Genomic DNA, 25,370 nt, shown 5'->3' with positions numbered 1-25,370 from the left:
GTCTTGTTGGCCTTAGTATAGACTACTACTCCTTCCGGCAACAACTAAGGGTCAATAGGAATGAGTAGATCATTCGTCAGATCTGGACAAATAGTACAGTTCAGCGCAGGGCTTTGTAATGATGTAGTGTGCTATCACCTTTATTCTAGTTTCTGAAAGACTGATGATGATCACTTTAATTAAATTCCAAATTTACTGACTACGACTGTTATTGAAAGTTTTAAGAAAAGTTCGGATTAAGATCTTAATACCTTTATCTGACCTTTAAAAGGAGGGTGACCAAAAAGTTTGTAAAGTGATCAGCCTTTTAGAAACCGGGGATTATTCTCACAATTATTTACTTTCCTAAAGACAAATAAATACGGTACTTAATACTGGTTTTGATTTTCATTATTAAAAACTTGACTAACATTTAGATCGATAAAATATGGATGTTATCAGAAAAAAAATCTTTTGATAATTGAATCTTAAAAAATATCAAATAACAATAAAAACAAATCAAACATGTATTATTTTCGTGAACTTTATAATTTTTAGTTTCGAAAAAAAGGTTTTACACTGCACGGTACAGGAACTATCTCACTTATTTCAATATAATTATATTTTAACCTTAAAAAGGTTAAAATATCTATCAGAAATAAAATTGAACTGAAAAATATATCATTTTCCTAATCTTCAGATCAAAAAATGCAACCGACGAAGTATAATTTTGCTTAAAAAACAAATCTTTTTCATTACAATGGCTAAATTAATCACAGCATGTAACCAGCATGTTAACATAATATGCTGAAATGCACGAAAAGCTTTATTTTAAAAATGCAGATATAATGAGTTAATGTTAAAAGTTTTTGGGGTCTAAATTAGCGTATCAATTTAATTGTTTTACCAACATTCTAATTAACAGATTATAAATAATTGGAACAGAAGATCATGATGTGGTGACCAGAATATAATTGGACACTAATATTAAATATAATTGAAAAGGAAGACACGTTCATTTAGATGACAACGTTAGTCATCACTTGAGAGTAAAAACATCTTTAACATCTAGTATTAAGGTTTAAAATCCCGTAACGAGCAAACGTTTCTTCTAACTTAATAGAAAGGACATTTGTTATCGATTCCAGGTGTTTTAATACTTTTTCATATATCTTTGAACTATAACTTAGATCTTATAGAGCAGTTATAATCAACCTGCTTCAGACTTTGCTATCAGCCTACATGACGTCATCAATTAATTGTAGAGCATTTTGACTTTCGCGTTAACTCTTTTGAAGAATTATTTGGTTCCAATGTGAAAAGTTTTAGGGCCACAATCACATTTCATAAGAAAAAGGTTGAACTTTCCTGCTTTATTTTATAGACTTGTTAACTTAAGGCTCCTATAATCACTTCAACTCATATTTGCGCGCGATACAATATGTGGGTAACATTGTAAATATACATTGACGTTGTGTTATCATCATCGGCCTAGGCTTTTCCCAACTATGTTGGGGTCGGCTACCAGTCCAACCGGTTTCAGCTAAGTACCAGTGTTTTACAAGGAGCGACTGCCTATCTGACCTCCTCAACCCAGTTACCTGGGCAACACGATACCCCTTGGTTAGACTGGCTGTCAGACTTTTTTTCAGCTTCTGACTATCTGTAACGACTGTCAAAGATGTAGGAATAACAGCTTTAATTTGTGTATTCATTTAATAGGGTTCTTGACAAAAAAAGCTGTTGAGTCAGTCAGATAAATTTTCAAAAAATATTGTGTACGTATTTTATCTTTTATCTCGTGAAACAAAAATTAATGTGATACAGTGATCCAAAATCTTGTGTGACGTCACTTACAAGTAAACTTTTTACTAGCAAGTGATGTTAATAGGCTCTACTACCATACATTTTATTATCTTAAGTGATTTTAATCTTCCTCACTTATTAAAGATGTGATAAAATGAAAAATACCTATTCAATATTTTTTTGGAAAGTCAGATGGATTTAACAGATTTAGTCAAATACCCCATGACTGTAGCTCTCACGCACACATAGGACTTCGCGCATACATGAGTTGAAACACCTGTAGTCAAGTAATTAGTCTTAACAAAGAGTCCGTTATCGAGAATAAGGCGTATAACTGCGTTTCATCGGCACATCGGGTTAAGTTGCACTGTTTTACTAATGCGGTTAACTCGCTGAGTGCGTCGTCTAAAATGTTGCGGCGTCTTGGGTACCTGCAATGGAATATGAACTTTAAGTTGGTGGGCTAAAGGATTTAATTATATCTGGGTATTTAAGTACAAAAGTTGAATTAGAAATATGTATTCATTACTTTTTATAAATGTATCTGACGGTCTAATTCGGTTATAATTTTTAGATACGTCTTCACCCTCAAAAGGCTGAACCTATTTCGACGACATTTGGTATGGAAATAGCTGACACCTTGGATTAACACATAGGCTACATTCATCCGACTGCGTTAGATAAGGGTGTTTTTTGCAGCTCTATTCAATATCTAGGCGGGAAAAGCCTCCAGCAACAGCTAGTAATAAAACAAGGCTTCTGCATTTGGAACCTGTGTTCCCATCTACGGCTTTAAAAACCGATCAGATCGGGTCTCTTCCCATGAAGTAAAAATATTTATTTATGAATACCTAGCGGCCGCCAGCCGCTTTGCCCGGGTGCTTTGCTTTTAAGGTTCGCTTTAAAGCATAATCCTATTTGTTTAAGTTGATTAAAATAACCTTACGTTATTTTTTAACCCTCCAAGAACATGAGTGCGAAGTTTCATGACGATCAGTTAAGCATTTTTTGCGTGAAAGCGTAACAAACAAACTTTTAATCAGATGTATAATTTTAGAAGTGATATTGGCTGAAATGACTGACTGGGTCTTTAATTGACCCTGCAGAGGGCAAAGGCCTGTCCTTCCGCCACCAGATAATATCACACGTATAATGCATCACTTTACTATATTATCTTATCATTTGGCTCTTGAACTGTGTAGTATATAATTAGTGCTTAGTTACAACTGGAGGCAGATATCGATAGCGGACCAATAAATCTGCGTGTAGTGGACATTTCCATTGAATGGGGTGATAAGAGGTATTTTTACACGTTTTGTTAATAATTTACGAATTGTTTCAGCAGGTTATTGGTATGGGGTTTTCACAACAGCAATTATTTTTAAATGACTCCCGCAGTAAGGAATTTTGACGCGGGTTTAACAAATATTCAAGTCACATGCATAAAGGTTCCCGGACTCGAGACAAGCATTTGAGGATCACACAAATATATTTCCAACGCGTGGATCGAACCCGCGAAGGAAAAACAGGATGGAAAGGTCAACCATTTATCGAAATTACTTGTTTTTATGAAGCGCCTGATGCGCAATAAGTGAAAGCACGATACTGCGTTCACACGACCCTACTACTTGCTCTAAACACTGGCATGACTTAGCTACTAGCTCATGTCATACATATCACAGACTTTATTCAAAGCTTGTGACTGGTCACCAGGACGTACTAGTGAAATTAGGTTAGTTGCTACAGTCGCACTATGCTACGTTCACACGACCCTACCACTCATACTTACATATCACAAACTTCACTGAAGGCGTGTGACAGGTCGTCAGGGTGTAGCGGTGTAGTAAGATGAGCGGCTAACATTCGCACGATGATAGCTTCACAAGACAACGCCAGTACTACGACTCGCGCGCGGCACTGGCCCGGCCCACTCGCCCCACTCAGGCCTAGCCGTACTAGTAGTGAAGTTACTTGCGTGTTGATCTATAAACAAATAAATATAGACTGAATTGATAGGTTCAAGTACAAGACGTTTTTTTTTTGTTCAAAAATTTTGAAACTTTTTTAATTCTAGTAGTTGTTGAATTATACTTGTCATTGATCGCCCGTTAGAAATATAATCTTTTAAATACTTAGCAAAATAGTTATGATTTCAAATAAATAGGTAAGCACTGGCTCACTACCGACAGCTTTTATTAAGTCCTTAAATGTTTATTTAATTCTTAAATGCGACTTTTTTTTTCGTTTTGCACCTGACCCCGCATTCTATTTGCAATCCTTGCTTGATAGCCAGGTATGAGTCTTCAAGAGTATTAAGTAATACATTGTAAGAGAAATTTTCAAACACAAAAGTGTTTTTTTGTTGTAACTCTGTGGAGTTGCAACCAAAAATAACTCGACTTTACCTAGTCAGATCAAGAAAACGCTAAAAACTGAAATATAGATACTACCCACCTGATTCTCACAATGCCTCTTGATATTCTTGGTGATCCTCTCGCTGGCGGTGATGAAGGTGACAGATATGAGAGAGCTGCTCGTCGACTTCTCACCCTCGGTCCAGCTGAGCGACCTGTTTGTACCTGCTGGGGTGTCAACGTAACTATGATGATTCCATCTTGAATGGGAACATACTTTACCTTAAATGGTCTAAAAGAGTGAATAGGTATTTAAGGGGATGTTGAAAGGGTGTCAAAAAATGAGATGTGAAAGTGATGATTATACACGGTGATTTTTTAGTCGTCTTACAAAAGCAGCCCAGTTCATGTATCCGACGTAAAATACCCCTAGACGCGATTATTATTTTTTTATCATCGACTAAGATAATAAGTACGAAGAAAATTAAACAAGAGAAATCTGAAATATACTCTTAAAAATGATAAAATTGCCGCCGCCCGCGCCCCTCACCATTGTTACAAGAGAGCTGTGTTACTAAAAAACTATGGATTGCATCATAATATTGAATAAAAATTGCATTTAATTTTTTTTCAAATCTCATTAATACCTATTTTTTATCATGAACGTGTTCTAGTCATTGGATACATGAACTGGGCTGCTTTTGTAAGACGACTAAAAATCACGGTGTATAGTACTTGAAGAATAAATGACATCATTTCGTTAGATTTAAAATTAAAAGTAGTAGTAATATATTAGAACCACTAAAATATTTGACCTGGAGAAGTAGGGAAAGCTAAGAGACAAGTTTTTTTTGTCACATTTAGGGGTGATTTTGATTAGAATAATGATTTGTCGTCATTGTCGCATTCTAGCGAGTCAAAAGCCACTTCCTTCTCTTCATTTACACGATGAACGGACCCTCCAAGGTGGGTTCGATTACCACCCAAGAGAATTGTTTGTGTTGTGATCAGTTATCTAGTACTCATAATACAAGCTTTACTTAGTTTGAGACTAGATGGCGTTGTGTAAACGTTGCAAAATATAATATTTTGGATTGACACTATGCAAATAAAAAAATGATAATTATAAATTAGCAGTTTACCTTCAGGGCTTTTTATGATGTCAGGGTTGAGTTTCTGCTTGACGAAGTCTACGACATCCATGTATGGCACTTTGTGTTCTCTTATCCTGGAAAGATGGATAATTCAGATAAATCTGGTTTAGTAGTGAAATGATTTGAAAAAAACCGGCCAAGTGCGAGTCGGACTCGCGCACCGAGGGTTCCGTACAAACCTGCAAGGTTTACAAAGTTCGTTCATTACGACAATCGAGTCATATAAATATATATGACTCGATTGTAAAACGTTGCTTCATGCCAAATTTCAAGATTCTAGGTCGACTGGAAGTACCCTTTAGGTTTTGATTCCCTTGCGAGTACTCGCGCGTTTCAAAATATGCAGCTTAAATTGCTGTTTCTTTTGATGGCGTTGACATAGAAGTTTGATTTTGTTACAGCTTAAAGGTATTATAGACCTGAGTATTTGGTATGAATTTCAATTTAATACCTCTACGCGTTTATGAGAAAATAGGTAGTAAGTTTAAAATTATTAAAAAAAAAATTATTATGTGATGTAACTAAAAATTTAAGGTTTTCGGAATTTTTCCTTTATGTGTGCTATAAAACGTTGCTTCGTGCCAAATTTCAAGATTCTAGGTCGACTGGAAGTACCCTTTAGGTTTTGATTCCCTTGCGAGTACTTGCGAGTTTCAAAATATGCAGCTTAAATTGCTGTTTCTTTTGATTGCGTTGACATAGAAGTTTGATTTTGTTACAGCTTAAAGGTATTATAGACCTGAGTATTTGGTATGAATTTCAATTTAATACCTCTACGCGTTTATGAGGAAATAGGTAGTAAGTTTAAAATTATTAAAAAAAAATATATTATGTGATGTAACTAAAAATTTATGGTTTTTGTAATTTTTCCTTTATCTATGCTATAAGACGTTGCTTCGTACCAAATTTCAAGATTCTGAGTTCACGGGAAGCACCCTGTATGTTTTGATTCCCTTGCAAGTGTCGAAAATTTGCAGCATAAACGGCTGTATCTTTTGATTGCGTTGCCTTAGAAGTTTGATTTTTTCACAGCTTCAAGGGACAGTAGACCTGAGTAATTGATATAAATTTCAGCTTCATACCTCCACGCGTTCCCGAGAAAAAGGGTCTTGACAGACGGACGGACGGACAGACGGACAGACGGACGGACAGACGGACAACAAAGTGATCCTATAAGGGTTCCGTTTTTTCCTTTTGAGGTACGGAACCCTAAAAAAGGGGAGCAGTGAGATCGCGGGGATTATTTATTATTAATTAGTTAGTGGATCTTGGAACATGTTTTAACAATGAATGAATATAATCCGACTCCATTATATTTCCTCTAATATTAATCTTTATTGATGTTTTACATCTGTTTCGGTGAAATCACGATCAAACCATGTTGAGGGCACGGCGTGGGTATATGTCGGACTTTCACCGACTAAACACTCTGGGCTTCTACTGCTTAAGCATGGGACTGCTCACGTATGCTCTGAGCGACTCTAGCTGGCCCTTGTCTTTTGGACTTCTTTTCAAAAGGCGGGCGTAAAGAACCCCTTGCAGTTCAACCAACCTATCCCTCACTCCTGATAAGAACTGACACGCTCGTCTTTCTAGCCCTTTAGCAGATCGAGTGAAAGGGGACACTCCCCGCCATCCGCAGGCCTGACCTCGAACGGGTAGGGGCTTAGCCTTATATTCCAAGAGTAAGGAGTATTCCCCTTACCTGATGCCGTCGGAGAAGGCGACCCTGACATAGGCCGCATCGTCCAGCTGCAGCAGCAGCGCGGGCCGCAGCACGTCGTGTGCATCAGCCGCGGGCAGCGCGCAGACGGCGGCGCGCAGGCCGCGCGCCCACAGCCGCGGCAGCAGCTGCGCGCGCCGCCCCGCCGCCACGCCCTCGCGCCCCGACCCCGCAGAGCCCCACACGCACACGCACACGAGGGTAGGCTGCGGGACAACTTACGTATATCAATACAATTGTTACTTTTTTTCTTAAAACAGACACTCCAGTAGTAAGGAGTTTAATCTTTTTGTCACGGAGGGTTTTACAAATAACATGCACAAGACACATACATATATGGTGATATACATAAACAAAATGACTTATTTTCTAGTCTAATTTGTTTGTTTGTTTCAGCTAATCTATCTAATAACTGGACCAATTTTGAGGAGACTTTTACCAGCAAGTAACGGATAAGGAAGAAACTTAAGCTATTTTATTGTTAATCTACAACCAACTAACCCACCAAACTTTGTTCCGTCAAGTAATTTAACGACAAATAATTTGCAATATAATAATAGTGCAACTGCTAATTAAGATTTAAACTATACTATTTTACAAGTTAGTTAATCAGAAGTTATTTTATAGCAAATATAACTGACATCCACGCTGGTGACACTGTATACAGCAGATAGTATTGGAGTTTACACAAATATCCTGAAAAAATAGTTTCAGACAAATATAGTAAAACACACAAACTTTCAAGGTCACATCACTCACATCCAACTTCCTCATTTCAGAAGGTTCTTCATCCATCTTCTTGAGCAGCGCCACCATCCTCTCCAGAGACATGGAGAACCCAACGGAACTGGATTTCAACTCTGAACCGTCCTTCTCCGTTTGTGCTACTTTCCAGAATTGAGATACAAGGGCGTCATACCTGTAGGATGAAATTCGATATGATTAGATATAAATACGAATCACTCAGTTAATATGAGTTTTCGCAATTTAAGTTCGCAAAAGAATGTTAGTTACATTTTTTTTTGTAACATCTGATGTCAATCGTGAATAATGAGTAAAATTTTGGCTATTAATTTATGTGATCTTAAAAATGTGGGTATAAATGAACAGAAGCAGCACTCAGAACATAACCGAACGCCGGTTATGTTTTGAATACATAATACGTTTTAACATTTCATATTAACTCACTAATAATGTGTCGTTCTAAAATTCAAAACAAAATTTTATTTAACATACATACAAAACATAGATTTATTTCTTTAAAATCACCCAAATGTTTGTCCTACACTGGTATTGAATACCTATCTGTTATGCTCATACGGTTTCAAGTAGCGAGCTATACCACTCGGCTATACATGCAATCAAAACGATTTAACCATGACTAACCTCCCTCCAGCGGCTATAAGATCGCCCGCCCGATTTTTGACGTTAAGTCTATGTTCAGCATGCCGTAGTACCGACAGCTGCCAGAAGATGCCGCTGTGCTGTGTCGCGTTGTACGCGAGGAATGGCGCCACTGTGATCGGGCACTGTTGGAGAAAGGGTTGGTTAATTTATCTGCTGTATAAAGGATGGTATACAAAGGTATACCTTATTGATCTGATATAATTCTTCAAGAAAATGCTGCTTGGTTATCTTACTAATATTTTTTCTGGCATATCCCTGTCATAGTTTTAAATTACACACATTTTTTTTGTTAGAAATGAAGAAGTGAAAACTGTTCTTGTTTTCAGACATGGACAGCAAGCAATATGACACTTCCGAAGCATTATCCAGGTTCACTTACAACAGCTTAAACAATGTTCAAAAACACTTAAGTACGGCACACCTGCACTTTGATCTCCTTAATAAAACTTCAGTATTACACAATTGTCCATCAAATCTGATACATTCGGTCGATAAAAAAAGTAATACCAAGAACAAACAGTCCTCATATCCTCACCTCACACCCCAGAGCCACAGCATTCCTGCAGACAGCCTCCAGCTCCCTTACAGCCTGCGCCAGGCCCTTGCTGCCTCTGTGATGGCCCGCCATGGGCGCCAGCAGCTCCCTTAGCTCAGAGATCGGGACGTCGGCCTCCATCAGCCGGAGCAGGTTCGACACGTCGCGGTTTGATAGGCAGAGAGATGTTAAGTGCGTTTGGAGTTGTAGGCTGGTAATGCGTCCTGTGGAAAAAGTAGATAAGATTTTTTGGAGAAAATTTTCCGAAAGGATTATCGCGGACCCGGTACATAAAGAGCAAAGGGGAGGTCATTTGATGATTTCCCAACCCAAAAAAGAAATCTTCACTATGCCTTTTTTTAGTAGTATCTAAAAACAATCCAGTCACTCTGAAAACCTCACATTAGTACCTTGCCTGCGTTAGGGTCATACCTTCACCTCATGCACACAAATTGCATGTAACCGCAAGACCTAGATTCTAAACCTGAGAATCTGCAATCGCCAGACCACAGTGATAATTGCTCTAGCCGTCCCTATATGGGAAGAGGCCCGTAGGAGGAGAACGTATAAGGCTTATAATTATTATTTAAAACTTCTCACCTAAACACACATCGACGAGTATAGGATATATATCCAGATGCTTGTCTGCGGGCACCCCGCAGTACAGTAGCAGTGTCCGTAACAGTTCAGTGTGGTTCAGTTGTAACGTGACGCGGAGGGAACACTCGGCGGCCGCTCGACTAGCTACCACAAGCAACTCGGCGTCCGGCCATAGGGAGTCTGAGAACGAGAATTGATTTTTTTTAATGAGTTTCGCATTGAGGACTTTAAACCTAGTGTCGTGAGTCTGTTATAAACATTCAAGTCATGCATTACGATACCCAGACAAGCATTCGTGGATTACACAATAGCTTTTCTTATTCGGGGATCGAAAGTGAGAAAAAAATTAATTAATAGATTTCAGATACGTTTTTCTTCTTTTGCCGCGTAAACAAAACATACAGCACATTGATATGTCTTGTGAAATCACTAATCAGTACTATTTTTAACGGACAAGTGACGTTAATAGCACCTGCTTTCATACGTTTTTTCTTTAATGCGTTTTACCTTTCTAATTTGTCACTAAGAAATCTACCTGATGGAATAATTAAAATTGTCAGTCAAACTCTATCAAATTAAAAATACAACGCATTATAACACGATATGTATCTTACCATCTAATATATCTCTTCTAAGATATAAAATTCCCGTGTCACGATGTTAGTTACCGCACTCCTTCGAAACGGCTAAACCGATTTTTACCAAATTTTATATGGGTATTCAGTAGGTCTGAGAATCGACTAACATCTATTTTGCATACTCCTAAGTGTTAATTAAGGGTTGCTCAGAAAAAAAAAATGGACGAAATAGTGGCATTAAAAAATACATAGGTACAACTAGAAATAATTTATTATCACAAAACAATGTTTGCTGGGTCAGCTAGTATACTATATAACTCACCAGTCTTAGGTGTAACGATATCGTAGGCACATTCAGTGATCTCCCTCGGGTGGAACCCCTGCACGTGCCGCTCTCTGAACACGCGGTCCACTATGTAGCGACGCATGTACTTAGTGCCGGAGTATGCTGTGTGTCTGTAGGTAGGTGACGAATTATTAATATAGGCACAGATTTATGTTTAAAAGGAATAAAGTTTGGAAGATGTGGTGAAAAAAAAACATTGAAAAATCTCAGTCGCTGATTTTACTGACAAAATTTTGTTACTGTCTATATGACAGTAACAAAATTATTAGTTTTATATATTTAATTTGTTATTAAGATGAGCTACTTTGTATTGAAAAATCTCAATTTATAAATTTTTCAACACATGGTGTCAAAATAATTAGAGAATGGGATAAGAATGCTTATTAGAGACTGAGACACAAAATCTAATTTATATTTCTAACTCGAGATATTATCACTTTGCGATTTGACTTTTTTTAAATTAATTTCGAGATTCCACATAGTTAATTTTATTATATTTTATATTGTAAATGAATTATCTCTGAGCACCCTTAAAGTCGATTCCAACACCCTTTTTCATTGCCCGTTCTATTGACTGTTAAGCAAAATACCCTTTTCTTACACCAAAATTCATGCATTAATTGATAGTAATATAATTCCATTACTCACTTTAATCAAATATTTGATACCAATACAACTTTTACACAAATTAATTTACCTTGCAAACGGCAGCCTCAAATCGTGCGGCAGATGGCAGACGTATCCGGAAGCCGTCATGACCTTCACAGCGTTAGGGTACTGGTCCCAGGCTGCGGCGCGAGGGATCAGCAGCGGAGGGGAGAATTCTACTGCGCCGTGACTGCGGAATACCTGTGGGAGATGGATAGAATAATGTAGTATTTTATGTATGGTTAGAGGTAGGGATGTTGGACGTGAATTTTGAGTTTTGTTGTAGTTTAATGCAAATATTAGCATACGCACAACGATAGCTCATGCCTGCAAGTTTCAACGAAATTTATAATGTTGAAAACTTTAAGAAAATCTGTAATTTTCCTTTTGTAATTCTCAAAAATATTGTTAGAGGAACCATCACCATGAATAAAGTCACTGTTCAGTCGTTTTGAATTTTGTTTTCAGGAACACATTAATTTAATTTATTAAAAGTATTCAAATTTAAAAATGCAAAGAATCAGTCTTTCACACAACATAATTATGTTTTCATAAATCTACTTTATTAATTAAAATTACTTTAAAATTTCATCTTGGAATTTCCGATTAATTATAAATCAAGTATTTTTTTGTTAATCACGGTAATTAATTGATAAACTGTATCATTACTTCATCTAAACATTTACTTAAATACAAAAATAATCGACGAGGATGGGATTCGAACCCACGCGTGCAGAGCACATTGGATTAGCAGTCCAACGCCTTAACCACTCGGCCACCTCGTCATGCAGAAAGAGGACGTAATTAACATTCCTTTTATACGAATCAGACATAATTTTACATGTTCATGATTTTTATAAGTATAGATTCTTTTGGTCTCTAATTTGAGTTAGACTGACTTATTACATCTTATTTTAATAACAGAATCTTTAATTTGTCACATAGTGCTGGTTATAAGCGTTTAACAATAGTATTGATAGTGAAATCTTAAGGTACAATGTACTCTATTAAATCACTAATTAAAGCTTAAACTGACCTATCTAATAAAATTTTCTTTATCTTTTGATTGGCTCTCATTGTGTTCTTGAAATATTACCCTTCATTATGGGATTTTAGACATTAATATAAATGTAATTGCACGGACAGCCAAGTGATTGAATTATCACGTGAAATTTACTGAGATGTTTCGGAGGTTCGATTTTTGTGTAGTAAAAGCATTTTTATCAACCATAAATGTTTGTCCTAAAGTTTTGTGCTTTTAAGTTTATCCAACACCCACAACACAAGGTCTTAACTTCTCAATGCGGAATTTTACACAATTAATAGAACCAACCTTAACAACGGCATCCTTGATGTCGGCCAGCCGGTCGCTGGGCCCTCGCCTCATGTCGTTGTGGTAGGTGTAGTCCTCGGCGGCGGAGTGCCGCTGCTGCAGACAGGCGGCCACCAGACGCAGGTAGGGGCGCGCGCGGCGCTCGGCCAGCGCGTGCGCCAGCAGCGCCCACAGCGCGCCCTCCGCCACCGCGCGCGGCACCTGCGAGCTGGCGAGGAGCTCCGCGCACGAGGGCCGCAGGCTGGCCTCGTGGGACAATAGCCATCTGGGGGATAGGAACCACATTTCAATATTCACAAGTTGTTGGGAACAAAGGGGAACATATCTATACTAATCTATCCCTACTAATATTATAAATGCATAAGTAACTCTATCTGTCTGTCTGTTACGCTTTCACGTCTAAACCACTGAACTGATTTTATTAAAATTTGGTACAGAGATAGAGTTGACTTTGAGAAAGAACATAGGATAGTTTCTATCCCGGTCTTTTGAAAAGTTCTCTTAGAAACGCGATATATACCGACATCGACGCGGGCGAAGCCGCGAGCAACGGGCTAGTACCATTATATAAAGCTGAAGAATTTGTTTGAACGCGCTAAACTCAAGAACTACTGGTTCAAATTGAAAAGTTCTTTTTGTGTTGAATAAACCATTCATCGAGGAAGGTTTTAGGCTATATACCATCACACTGCAACTAAAAGGAGCGAAAATACAAGTAAAATGTGGAAAAAACAGGGAAATCATTCATCTTCGAGGGCTTCCGTTCAAGTGATTTGACTGCACGGAGAGTCGAACGGTTGAGACCATCACGTTTCTTTTTTTTTTTGGCTTAGAAAGACGCGCGTCGCACGTGGCCAGAACTTGCAAAGAATAGAGAGATGTGGAAGAGAAAGAGGGAGACCTTTGCCCAACACTGGGATCAAAAGCAGGCTATATAAAAAAATATTAAGATGAAAGCATAAAAGGTACTGCTATTTAATATGATTTCTTTTCTAGCAGCATTTGACAAGAAAAATAAAAAAGACAGTGTAATAATAAAAAATAATTGATATTGTTATATCTATAACCGGTGTCACCGGTAACTAGGAACCTTCAACCTAATTTAAATACTCTACAAATGCCGAAATATACGATCACAGCTCTGCTTTTACAGAAAGCTACTTTACTTTATACATATCGTCTCATTCGTGAATTTCTTAAGCTGTTTTAGTAAGTTTTATTCATTTCTTTAAGGAAAAGGAATATCAAAATTATAATTTTAATATGAATTTCATACAAGTAACAAAATTAAACAAAAACAAAACTTACAATATATAAATTGGTTATCTTACGCATGGTAAGTACCTAGTTTTAACACGCAGTTGTAATAGATTATCAATACACATACCTAATAACATGGGTCTGCTTCTCATTTTCCTCTTCGAATCCTTTAGGCATGATTATCTCCTTACTCCTTAAATTAGTTAGTACTAACATCCGCTCCATGCCAGTATCTAATGGCGGATGGAACATCTCAAATAGAATAATTCCTAAGGAGTAGATGTCCACTTTCTGATTATATATTATTTTGGTACTGGATTGCAGTAGTTCTGGGGCTACGTATAGGGCTGTTCCGATCTGGAATAGTGAAAGACGGTATTAAAATCGATTAAAAGTATCGATCAATCGATGATAATAAAAATTGCGTACATCCTTAGGCTATAGCTGCGCTTAAGGCTTGCTTATGAATTTCTGACCAGTAAAAGGTGCCTAACTATTTTATTTTATAGTCAAAATCATTTTTATATTAATCTTACCTGACCAGTTAAAGATCCGCCTACATCTTCTTGCTTCATCTTTTCTGTAAAAAAAAAATATTTTTTTGAAAATATACCAAAATGTTAGACGAAAGAGTCCCTTCAAATTAGTGAACACTGCTGTACATGTAATAGTTTTGTTTAAACCATTTGTCACCATTACATTCTCGTATTGTGTGTTATTTAAATAATATAATTAAAGATATACGCAATAGATCACGTGTAAAGAACTTACCATCTATCGGCAAAGCAGTGAACGCTTTAGTAGCTAGACCGAAGTCTCCAATTTTAACATGATCGTTGGAATCCAAGAAAATATTGACCGGCTTCAAGTCTCTATGGATCATGCCTCTTTGGTGCACATGAGCTAGACCTTCGACGATCTCTCTGGAATGTTAGAATAGTAATTTAGCTTTCTGGAGAGACATATCTCTCATAACTTGATATTTGTCAAAAAACTTTTAAGTAAGTCGGACAGATTACCACAAAATATTGAAAACGTATTTTTTCTCGCATAATAACAAAACATTAAGGGGATTCAGTATTTTAGAATCTCGTCACTTACCAGTATGCTTTTCCTAATGTTTCATCACTTAAAATGCTTCTAATAGTCCATGCTTTTTAATTACGTGATAAAATGAAAAATACATTATCAATAACTTTAGAAAATCTGCCTGACGGACGAAATAGATTTATATTATATACCCAAATAATAACATTGATTGGAGTTGGAGCGACATAATATTCCTATCGTAAAACTCTAAAGCTGACGAACCAAAACGACCTATTCAAAATTCGGCAAAAACATAATATTCGGGTTAACTAAGAACTGGAGCTTACCTAAACAGCCTCCAGGCTCTAAACTGCTCCTGATACAGTCCACTATCGATGGCCTGCCGCAGAGTATGTTTCTCACAGAACTCCATCTGAATGTACAGTACTTGCTGAAGCCGCACCAGGGGCGTCGCCGGCGCGTCCACGACGTCATCGGACGGTATCGTCTGGGACGCGTTTGAGTCCACTTCGAATTCTATACCGCTACTAGACTCGTCTTCCGGTCTGTAGGTTTAAAGGGAACTGGTTTTGATTTTTTTTTGTTTTTTAGTTGGTATTTTAGTAACGCATTAGGTATAGTTCTAAGTAATTTGATTTTTGTTCCGTCTGTAGATACTAAATGAATATAAATAGGATTCAAATATTGTCTTCTTTATAATTAATTAAAACTTGTTAAGTCATAAAAATACGGAATAATGGATAAAAATATCCCGGTTTTTGTAAGATTTAACATTAAAGACATCCATCGGACAACATTTTGTTTTGCTAATTATTTAAATAACCAATATTTTTTGGTATGAGTTTGTTGACAATTTGGATTTTATCAAGAAACAGATTTAATAATAAGAAGAACACGAATTGAGGTTATAAATTGCCATTTAAAATTTCATTTACAGTTCTCAGTTACAGCTACATAAGAACTTAATTCCTACGTAATGAGAGCAAACCAACAGCAGATTTCTAAACTACAACGACTATCAAGTTTAGACTGAGTTTCAACTATCATAAGGTTGAAATTCCTACCTCATGATGGTAAACCAGGGATCAGGTTCATCGTCATCATCGTCTTCTGAGTCCGAAGAAGTGTTAGTCTTCTGTACGGGACCCTCGGACATGGACCATTCTACCTTCACTTCTTGGCCAAGCTTAGCTACTATACCTAGAATTAATAAGATATGTGTGGTTATAATTATTTTATATTGTTAAGCAAACATCCTGTTGTCGTTGAGGAGGGTTATTGGGTTGAGGAGGTCAGATAGGCTGTCGCTTCTTGTAAAACACTGGTACTTAGCTGCACCCAGTTAGACTGGAAGCTGACTTCAATATACTTGGGAAAAGGCTAGGATGAGAATGAAGTAAACAGAAGTGAGGTTTTCCTAAATAAATATTTTTAAGAGTCAAGTATAAACACTTATAAAAATGTAGTCAAGGATAGATGACTGGTAAAGGTCGCCACATCATTGTGCACTGTGCGTGACGAGATCGATCTTGGCGTCTATTCAGTTCTTATATAATCAGAGTATTGCTTAAAAAACTCTTACACCTGTCTTTATAATAGCACACCAGTCGCCTGCTATATTTCTATCTTCCCTAACCAAAGAAACAATTGTATCTGGAAGATAACGCTATTAGCGATAAGACCGCCGACATTAATGTCATTCTATGGTGTAGTATAAAGAATAGTCTATTCTATTGTAACTCATTTACCTTGTAAACTAGCCCCAGGCCTTTTAACACTGGGATTCTTAATCTCAGCACTGCTGTCGTCTTCATCGGCCTCCGCGCTCGACTCAATCCAGGCGTTATAATATCTAACTACGTTCTCGTGATTCAGTCTAGATAATAATTTAACTTCCCTAGTTATCTTCTTGTTTAACTGGACGCTTTCCGGGTTAAGTTTGATGCGTTTGATCGCGTAGAAACCGCCGTCGAGTTTGTTTTTTACCTGGAAAATATTTGTTCGTTTTTTTTTATGACACTTTGTAAGAAACAGTAAATAAATGTAGGATACGACACAAAATGCTTACATTATGACTGTATTAACAGACGGTTAATGAAATTATTTTACATTGAGAAATAAGTTCCAATAAGAGTTAACACAGAACAAGAATAAAGCATCAATTTTTTTGCTACTCAAACACATACCAGGAATCTTTTGTTTTAAAATGCATAACGGTTCAAGCGGACAAAAAACTATCGCTCGGTTTCGATACTGCATAAATGAATATGCACTTTATACCGATAACCATAAAGTTCATTTTGGATTACCGTAAAACATTGTCAGTCTTTAGAGAAACCTTTATCTATTTACCTTCAAGACATCACCAAATGCTCCTTTGCCGAGCCACGTCAGTACTTCAAACTCGGCGTTCAAACGAGAATGGCCGTTCGTGACTGGACTATTCTGATGAATGTTTTTCACTGCTTCGTCATCCTGAAAAAGGAAATAAAAATGCAGTGTATTAGAGTAACTTATGAAGTTTCTTGCCAGTTCTTCTCCATAGGAAAAGCATTTTTGAAAACGGCCTATTTGGTATAAAACCTTTAAGTTTTTTAATAATTTAAGGCCCAATTTTAAGAACCAGCATTTTGCCAAGTTACTTTTTAAATTTCAGATTAAATTGATAACTACAACCATGACTGCTAAGGTCAACATTTTTCCGTGGGTCGTTTGAACACAGTTGTTTTGCTGTTAGGGTTGAATGTTTTCGAAACTGAGTAATAGACTACTTTACACACCTCAGAGCCACTGCCCTCGCCGCCCCTATTACTGGGTATCACTTTAGGAGGCGAGTCTACAAGGAACACGTGGTTCATCAGCTGTTCCGCAGACCATTGTGATTGCTCATCCTCTGTTAGACATCTGAAAGAAATAGGTAAAATGATGCTCATAACCCATAGAATGATAGAAGATAGTTGAACTCGCGATCCCGCCTCGTCAGCTCATGATTCAGGACGCCGGTTGGGTCCGGAACTAGTCAGGCACCCCTGGTAAATACGCGTGAGTAAACCGTTACATCATTCAATAAGATAGTTGAAGGTAAATTGTAGGCGTTGCGGATTGCTGGTACTTAGTAAGTGAGATGTTTAAGAGAGGCGAATTTTGATTTCTAATAAAAACAGGGACTATGTGGTTTTCTTTGTCTGCCAGACAGATAAATGAAAAATGTAGAGTCTAATAAAAAAAACCTGTTTTTGGGTAAAGTGAATTGAACTTGCTGTTTGCTATTTTTTTGAAGATATGAATACTCAATACAAGTCAGTTCATTCACCTTGCGGCGGATAGATACTAGGTACTCTGTTACTATATTCATTAATCATAAGATAATATTCAATTACCTAAATTATAAACATCATCTACTTTTTTCATAGATAAAATTAAGTAAATTTGGAATTAAGATAGTCTTAAATTGTTATAGGCGGTTTAAGTGTCATCATTCTGACAGAGTCTATTATATATTAGGCCATAATTATTTGAGACATTTCAAAATACATTTTAAAAATATAATTTATGTATTTGACATTCACATTCAAGTCATATTTTTTATCTGCTTTTAAGGTCGTACTGTTAAAATTTGTCTGGTTGTACAAAAAAGCCCTGTATAAGACTTTCGCATAGCATTTGAACGTACCTCGCAAAGAAATCCTTGGCGGAGCTTGGTAAATCAGCAGGTATGTCCAGATACGTCAGGTCTTGTGACACAATGGAGATCAATAGCTGTCCCGTAGCGAATATGTCTTGAGCTGGGGACTGTCTGGAAATTATAGACAAAATAAAACATATTATAATCACGCAACGCGATGGTTGAAAAGGTAATGGTAATGAGAACGAGTGAAAGTTGATAATAGTTTTTGTTCGGTAAAGTGTGTTCATTGGGTATGAGGGAGTATCTGTTAACTGTTTATTCATTGTCTGGTTACCTTAGTGAAGGATTTGGAAGTCGTGAAACAGAAAACTATAAGAAAAAGTAGAAAATTATTTGTTAAGGTGAATACCAGTATAGGGTGAAAACTTTCAGGAAACGGTTACCTAATGAAGATAAATTAACAATTTTATTTTAATTGTGAGAATTTAATCAAAACTATTTACAACGTATTTAACCATCGGAAACACTTTGCTTATAAAATTACTTTGAATTCTCTCACTTTCACAAAAAGAAAAAAGTGTAAAAATTAATGTTGAGACGAATTCAAAAAAAAAAAGATCATGTAAGTACATATAAGAAGTTACACCAAGCTACAGTATTAAAGGCAGTTAAAAGAAGAATAAACGATCATACCTCGTCTTACCTGTCACAATACGGATCCCCGTCAAGAATCTCAGCCAGCCTCATATCGAGACCAACACCGACCAGCTTGACCCGTCCAAAGTCGTCCAAATAAACATTCTCAGATCTCACATCCCTATGAACTATCGCGAACCTATGCAACTCCTTCAACGCTGACAACACACCTAAGGCAACATGGCGGAGCAATTTCAATCCTTCAAACCGATCACTGTACACCGAGAGTTTATTTTTAACACTTTTTAATGAACTTCCTAGAACAAAGTTGCGGAATAAGTATATGCACTGTTTTGACGTCCGTTTGTTCACTTCTGATAGGGTTTCCATGGCTATGTATGGAGTAAGGGAGGGATGGTTGAGTCTGGACATGATTTTTAAGTCTTGTGTTATGTTTGCGAGTTGGCGCGTCCGCGTTTGGAAGTCTGAAGATGCGGGGACGGTCCACTTTTTGGCGATTAACGATTCGCCTTCGTCGTCGATCGCTAGGTATGTTGTTGCACCGTTTGATGAGTGACCTGTTGATACGGATATATGAGAACAAAGATAGATAATATACCAATTAGATATAACTTACTGTTTTGATAATAAGTTAAGTTTTATGTGTATATGAGTAGTTTAATTGGTTTTTACCGTTTTATTCAAATAAATAAATGAGAAAAATTGAACTTTTTTTCAAACACATTACCATCATGGATCTTAAATCAAAAGACGTTTCAGTTATGTACAGTTTAACTAGTCATAATCTTTTTGTTAACAATTTTTACTGAGGGCGTTAACTAAATTAGTAAAACGAGAGAATATTTGAGATCGAAAGTGTAATAGCTTTAAAACACGGTCGGCTAATAAATTTGAAATTGTATTACTCAAAAATAGCTTGGTAAAGATCGGGAAAAGTTCTTTAGGTATAAAAATAGGCCCGAATATCGAAATTTTTAAAACTAAAAACTTACCTAAACAATTTCCTACATAAACTTTTCTATTATTCCTCTGCGGTACCCTAATGATTTGAACACCTTTACTTTGACACGTGCACGCCACTTCTGCTGTTTGTGTACGGGTTATCTTTTTAGCTGGAGACATTTTATCGTCAGCGTAACTGAAAAGAAAACATAATTTAATTCGAAATCTATAGAAGTATCTCGAAGTATTATAACACGACTCCTTGGACTTTTGTTGAAGTTATACTGCCTTACAAGTACATGGCACGAGCATTTTCGACTGCACGAATAGCCGAGTGGTTAAGGTTACCCGGAATAGGGATGATGACTGGGTACAAAAAGAAAAAATCTCATTAGTCCCTCAGTCAGATAATTGAAAAGTATGAGACACGTATTTTTTCCTTTTTCAGAAAAACTAGAATTGACAAAGATTAACTGCTTTAAAGTTTAGGAGAGCTTGTGACGTAACGATAGAGTAAAATTTATACTCAATCGTGACATCACGCGTAATTTTCATTGACTGTAATTTGGTCAATTTACGTTTGCGGGACAAATTAAAAGATACGTATCCATTATTATACAAAAAACTACAAGACGGACACAGCAAAAAAAAATTGTCATCATCCCTATTGTAACCCTTGCGTCAAAAAAAGTTACCCTGACTCCGAGCAAACATTCGTCCCCACAAATTCTCGTAGTGTGTTGAAGTTGAAAATTCTTATTTATTTTTTTCGCCGCATTGGAATAGCATTTAGGGACAGAATTTAAATCAAGTAACGAACGCGTATTCGTCAACGTGATAACTGAAATATTGAGCGTTTTTAGTCTTTAACGTTTCGTTTTAGCCTTTATTTATAGACTTTGAAACAAGTTGTATTATGCATACATGACAGTCCGATTATCAACAGATTATACTTCTGCTGCTTAAAACAAATTATAATTTGACATTTAAGAGCTTACGCGAATGGATTGGGTAATTTTATACTTACAACACAAGTTCTGGAGCGTCACCTTGACCATCTATACTGTCATTATCTTGGCTAACACTGGACCTATGTATACGCTGTCTGCCCGCCCCACGGAGAATCTCCTGACGCTTTTGAATCTCATCCTTAATTTTTTGTCGCTGTAAAAATGGCCATAATGAATGGCATTGTAACATTTTCGAAGTAGCTTTTATGTTATAACTAATTTAAATTGTGCTAATGTAATAGAGTATTTGTCAAAAAAAAAATATGTTTACTCAGTACTGGTAAGTGACGTCACATGAGATGTTATGGCACTGTATCCCCTTCATTTGTTTACGAAACAAAAGAAAAATACGTATTGTATTTTTTTGGTACTCTGTCTGATGGAATAAACAGATTTAAATTATTAGATTTAGGCCCGATTTTTCAATCGTCAGATAACTTTTATCTGAGGAATAAATATGGCCATTTGACATATTCTCTATACAAAAGCTGCCAAAGCGTCAAACATATTCGTCGAATAAAAGTTATCTGGCGATTGAAAAATCGGCCCTTAGTCAAATTACCTATTGTTTATTCTATTCATATTCTATTATTATTATTCATATTTTCAAAGCTGAAATTTCTGTAAACTATTTACAGATTATTCAGCTTTATATATCACAGATCACTAAATGGTTGACAAGGTACTACAATAGCCAATGACGAAAAAAAAAGGTTTTTACACAGTAATCTGAAAACTAACACATAGTATGTGCTGTGTCACAACAGTTACTTACAGTATAGGCACAAAAACTCGTTTCGTTATACCAACGGCTAAAAAAGTGTGAAAAAATATTAAGAATTCCATACCTCTTCATTCTCTTTTACTTTAAGATCATGTAACTTTAATTGTTCCTGTTCAGTTTTCTGTTTCACCATCTCTTCGTAACACGACAGCGCTGGCTTATTGTGGTCATGCAGAAATTGCTGGAAAACCACGCTAATATTGTAAATGCGAATCGTATGTATGTTTGGTACGCTGTCCCGCGAAAAATACTAAGCCGATCATCATGAAACTTTGTACACAATGCTGTTGGCGGGATTAGCAATAATGTTTTATTAAACTTAAAAAACTGGATTATGCTTTACTGCGCTATCCCACTCAGACGGAGCCGCGGGCTACCGCTAGTATGAGTATATTTGTGGCATGTCTGTACCACGCTCAAACGGCTGGACTATTTCGAATAAAATTTACCGCGTAGCTGATACCTTGAATTTACACATAGGTTATTTATCCGACTCCGTCAAAACAGGGTAATGATATTGCGGCTATAATCGACATTTAGGCGGTCGAAACCACGAGTAAGAGCTACTTTATACTAATTTTATTTATTTTTTTACCTTATGGACGATAGTTCATACGACTTTTGTTACTGACCATCCATAATATAGTATTTCTGATGTTGATTTTGCTTCAGAATGGTATCAGGGTATTAAAAATAGTTTGTGATACTATCCGTAATACATTATTTGGTCTGTTCTATCTTATCTTATCTGCTAACATTATAGGGTACATTAGTGTGAGGTTATACCAAATTTGTTTTGGGTGGATACGTTTAAGTTAGCAAGAAAAGTGTGTCAATAGAAGTATGTTTATAAACTAAGTTATTCTCTTTTTTATAGTAAAGGGCTGGCTGTTTTAGTCAAGCCTTGACAGAGACAGACAGAAGGGAGTTGAGGGGTTGCCCTGAAGATGGACAGCAGACAAGAAAATGTCAAGGAAATTTGTTACAATGAAAAATATTGAAAAAATGATAAATACCTGAACATGCTGTGCCAGTTGAAATATACAGACTTCTCCGCTTAACTTCTGAGCCATTTCCTCTAATTGCATTAACAATATTGCAGCATTATCAGTTGATAGGCCGTGCATTTTGTGTATAGCTACATTCAATGGCCTGTAATATTCAAGTGTATTTTTTTATTAACTTTGGTAATGTAATTTGTTTTTTTTTATGGTACAGACAAAAGTGTCTTTCTTTGCTAAAGCTTCAACCTCCTTTAACCTACCACATGGCCTTAGAATTACTGCAATAATTATACATAGTATATCTTATCTCTTGATTTTAAATATATATATGCAAATAAATTTCGTTTCATTCAAAACAACAATATAGGAATACATTTGATGATAAAAGAATATTCAATTATTATTATTAAATCCATTTAAAAAGTCAAACTGATTTTGGAGATAAATTCACAAATCAAATCATTTATCTGATAAGACCAATAAATATAAGATTTATACTTACTTATCAGGATAATTAGCAGAACAAGTAAAATGTATGGTCACGGAACAGTGAATACCCTTAATATCGGAGTTGTGTAATGGGTTCAGTACGAGGAGCAAGTCTAGGGGTCTCCATACGTTCCATGCTACCGGTTCTCTATTATCTATGACCGCATCGCCATAGATAGCCTGGAATTATGAAAATTATTGTATTCTTTAAAAGACTTAGAACCCAGTAGATCCTAGTTTTAACAAAGATAAACTAAAATGATCACCACTCCAAACCCACTGCGTGACATGTTACAGGTTTGATCCCCACGTCAAGAGAGCAACTATATAGATCCAATTGAGTTAATAATACAACAAAAAGGAAAATTAAAATGTCTTTCGACAGAATAAAATTTTATCCTGGTGTTATCAGATTTCACAAAAAAATTAGGTCACACACCAGGACAGGTAGAAAGCATTTGGAATGATAGTCACTAAAAAAATGCACAGTAATACATATTACTATATTTGTTAGTTTTGAATAATATTGATATCAATAAAAATAATATAAAATATCTTTAAACTGTAAAATAACTTCTTTGTACATTGAAATGATGCTTTCAGTTTTTTAACCTGTGCCATACGAGCATTTTGTGTAATCCACAAATGCTTATTCTGAATCTAGGTGCCTGGGTGATTTCAATATTTGTGAAACCTTCAGCAACAAAACGATTAAATACAGTCAGAGTGAGATGTTTAAAAAAGAGAAAAATATGATCAAACTTAACCCATGTTTTTATAGTTTATGTCAAACAGTTATCTATTAAGATCACATTTATTTATAAATATTGCACAATATAATACAATAATACTATCTTTTTAAAAGGTTAAAGATATTTCTATAGTGTAACAACTTTAGAGTCTACTTGAATTAAATTTTTGCCCTAGTTTATTTTTACTACCATCTTAACTAAAGATTTCTAATCTTATCTTAACTTTTTACTGAGAAATAAAGTGTATTTAGAAGTATATCCGTATTTCCTTAAAAATAACCATTAAACTTTAGAATAGAATAACTAAAGTAAATTCAGACTACTATTTTTTTACAGGTTTATGCTTTTAAAAAGGTTTTATGTTTTTCATGATATTATCTTGGCCAATTAAATTTTCCCGCTCAAAAAGCAGAAGTTAACTTAAAACCGAAATATATCCACTAAAACAATTACATAGGATTATATATCAACCACATTTTATTATGCAATTTCTTCAATTGATTACTAATAAATAAATAACATAATTAAATAAAAATAATAACCTGTAACGCAGCCAATTCGTTATCCTGGCGCTCTTCGTTAGTTTCGTCAGACATTTTAAATGGACATAGTATTGAATAATACTCGGCTTTCACAAAGTAAATATTTTGAGTCTCTAGTCAAAAAGAATTCTGAACTTATAATTAAGTTTCAGATATAACCGCTGTAAGCAAAACGAAAACAATATTTAGCGACGTGTTGACGCCTGTCAACAAGGCTGTCAACCAAACTTTTCTTTTGACGTACAATATTTCGTTCAAAAACTAATTTAGCTTGCAAAGTTCTATCATACATTGATAAATCTTTTGTTATTATATAAGAGGTCTTGTTTATGTTCACGTACGCTTTAATTACTCTTCTTAGTATTTTTATTGAACTTTTATTATTAAATGCATTATCTCTCTTTCTTTTAATTAAAAATCAAATCTATTGGAAAAAGTGTGTTAAAAGAGACATCATGGTAACCAAAAGATTACGTTCGGAAATCAATCACTGCTTATGCTGCATCCTGCATGTTCATGGGGTATTTTACTGTGTAGTTATTACCGTGTGATTTTAATGGGATAAACTATCGCTCCTTATCGTCGCCGATCAATGATCGATTAAGCAATATTTGTTTATCACTATCGTTTAGCTATTTACATAAGATAACTGTGATTAAAAGCTATTTAGAGCAGTACACTTGATACATCTGCTTTATCTCACAATTCTATGTGAAAAATTTAATGCTATAGCAATTTAATGCCCTTATTATAAATTATACAACAATTTTGTTATATTGAACAAATATA

General features: G+C 35.9%; 1 protein-coding gene and 1 non-coding gene across 2 annotated transcripts; both read right to left on the bottom strand.

Annotated features, from left to right (window-relative positions):
* Positions 1-1,826: 1,826 nt before the first annotated feature.
* On the bottom strand, positions 1,827-24,904 carry LOC113504773 (eIF-2-alpha kinase GCN2). The gene is made up of 28 exons (XM_026887207.1): positions 24,582-24,904; positions 23,301-23,467; positions 22,811-22,946; positions 21,859-21,975; positions 21,028-21,164; positions 20,051-20,196; positions 19,105-19,615; positions 18,447-18,569; positions 17,554-17,677; positions 17,126-17,248; positions 16,522-16,759; positions 15,838-15,973; positions 15,100-15,318; positions 14,495-14,646; positions 14,260-14,303; positions 13,851-14,080; positions 12,464-12,728; positions 11,180-11,331; positions 10,459-10,592; positions 9,559-9,738; positions 8,959-9,182; positions 8,403-8,545; positions 7,776-7,935; positions 6,999-7,222; positions 5,282-5,367; positions 4,240-4,367; positions 3,575-3,768; positions 1,827-2,216 (listed from the first exon to the last, which is right to left on the bottom strand). Exons 1-28 carry the CDS (start codon positions 24,633-24,635, stop codon positions 2,069-2,071), a joined length of 4,695 nt encoding a protein of 1,564 aa, XP_026743008.1. The 5' UTR covers positions 24,636-24,904; the 3' UTR covers positions 1,827-2,068.
* Trnas-gcu lies at positions 11,834-11,915 on the bottom strand. The gene has a single exon. It is a non-coding gene; the product is annotated as a tRNA-Ser (tRNA).
* Positions 24,905-25,370: the final 466 nt, after the last annotated feature.

This window comes from Trichoplusia ni, chromosome 23 (assembly GCF_003590095.1).
Source record: "Trichoplusia ni isolate ovarian cell line Hi5 chromosome 23, tn1, whole genome shotgun sequence".
Lineage (NCBI taxonomy): Eukaryota > Metazoa > Arthropoda > Insecta > Lepidoptera > Noctuidae > Trichoplusia > Trichoplusia ni.
Note: the sequence above shows the minus strand (reverse complement) of the source record. Positions and strands in the feature narration are given on the sequence as shown.

What these genes read in the sequence shown, in the direction of transcription:
- LOC113504773 (XM_026887207.1), bottom strand. Translation starts at nt 24,635, where the DNA reads ATGTCTGACGAAACTAACGAAGAGCGCCAGGATAACGAATTGGCTGCG. An exon ending in AAGTAAAAGAGAATGAAGAG is followed by an intron (nt 21,165 to 21,858) that starts GTATGGAATTCT and finishes CCATTTTTACAG; the next exon opens with CGACAAAAAATTAAGGATGA. An exon ending in GCCTTCTCCGACGGCATCAG is followed by an intron (nt 5,368 to 6,998) that starts GTAAGGGGAATA and finishes CCATCTTTCCAG; the next exon opens with GATAAGAGAACACAAAGTGC.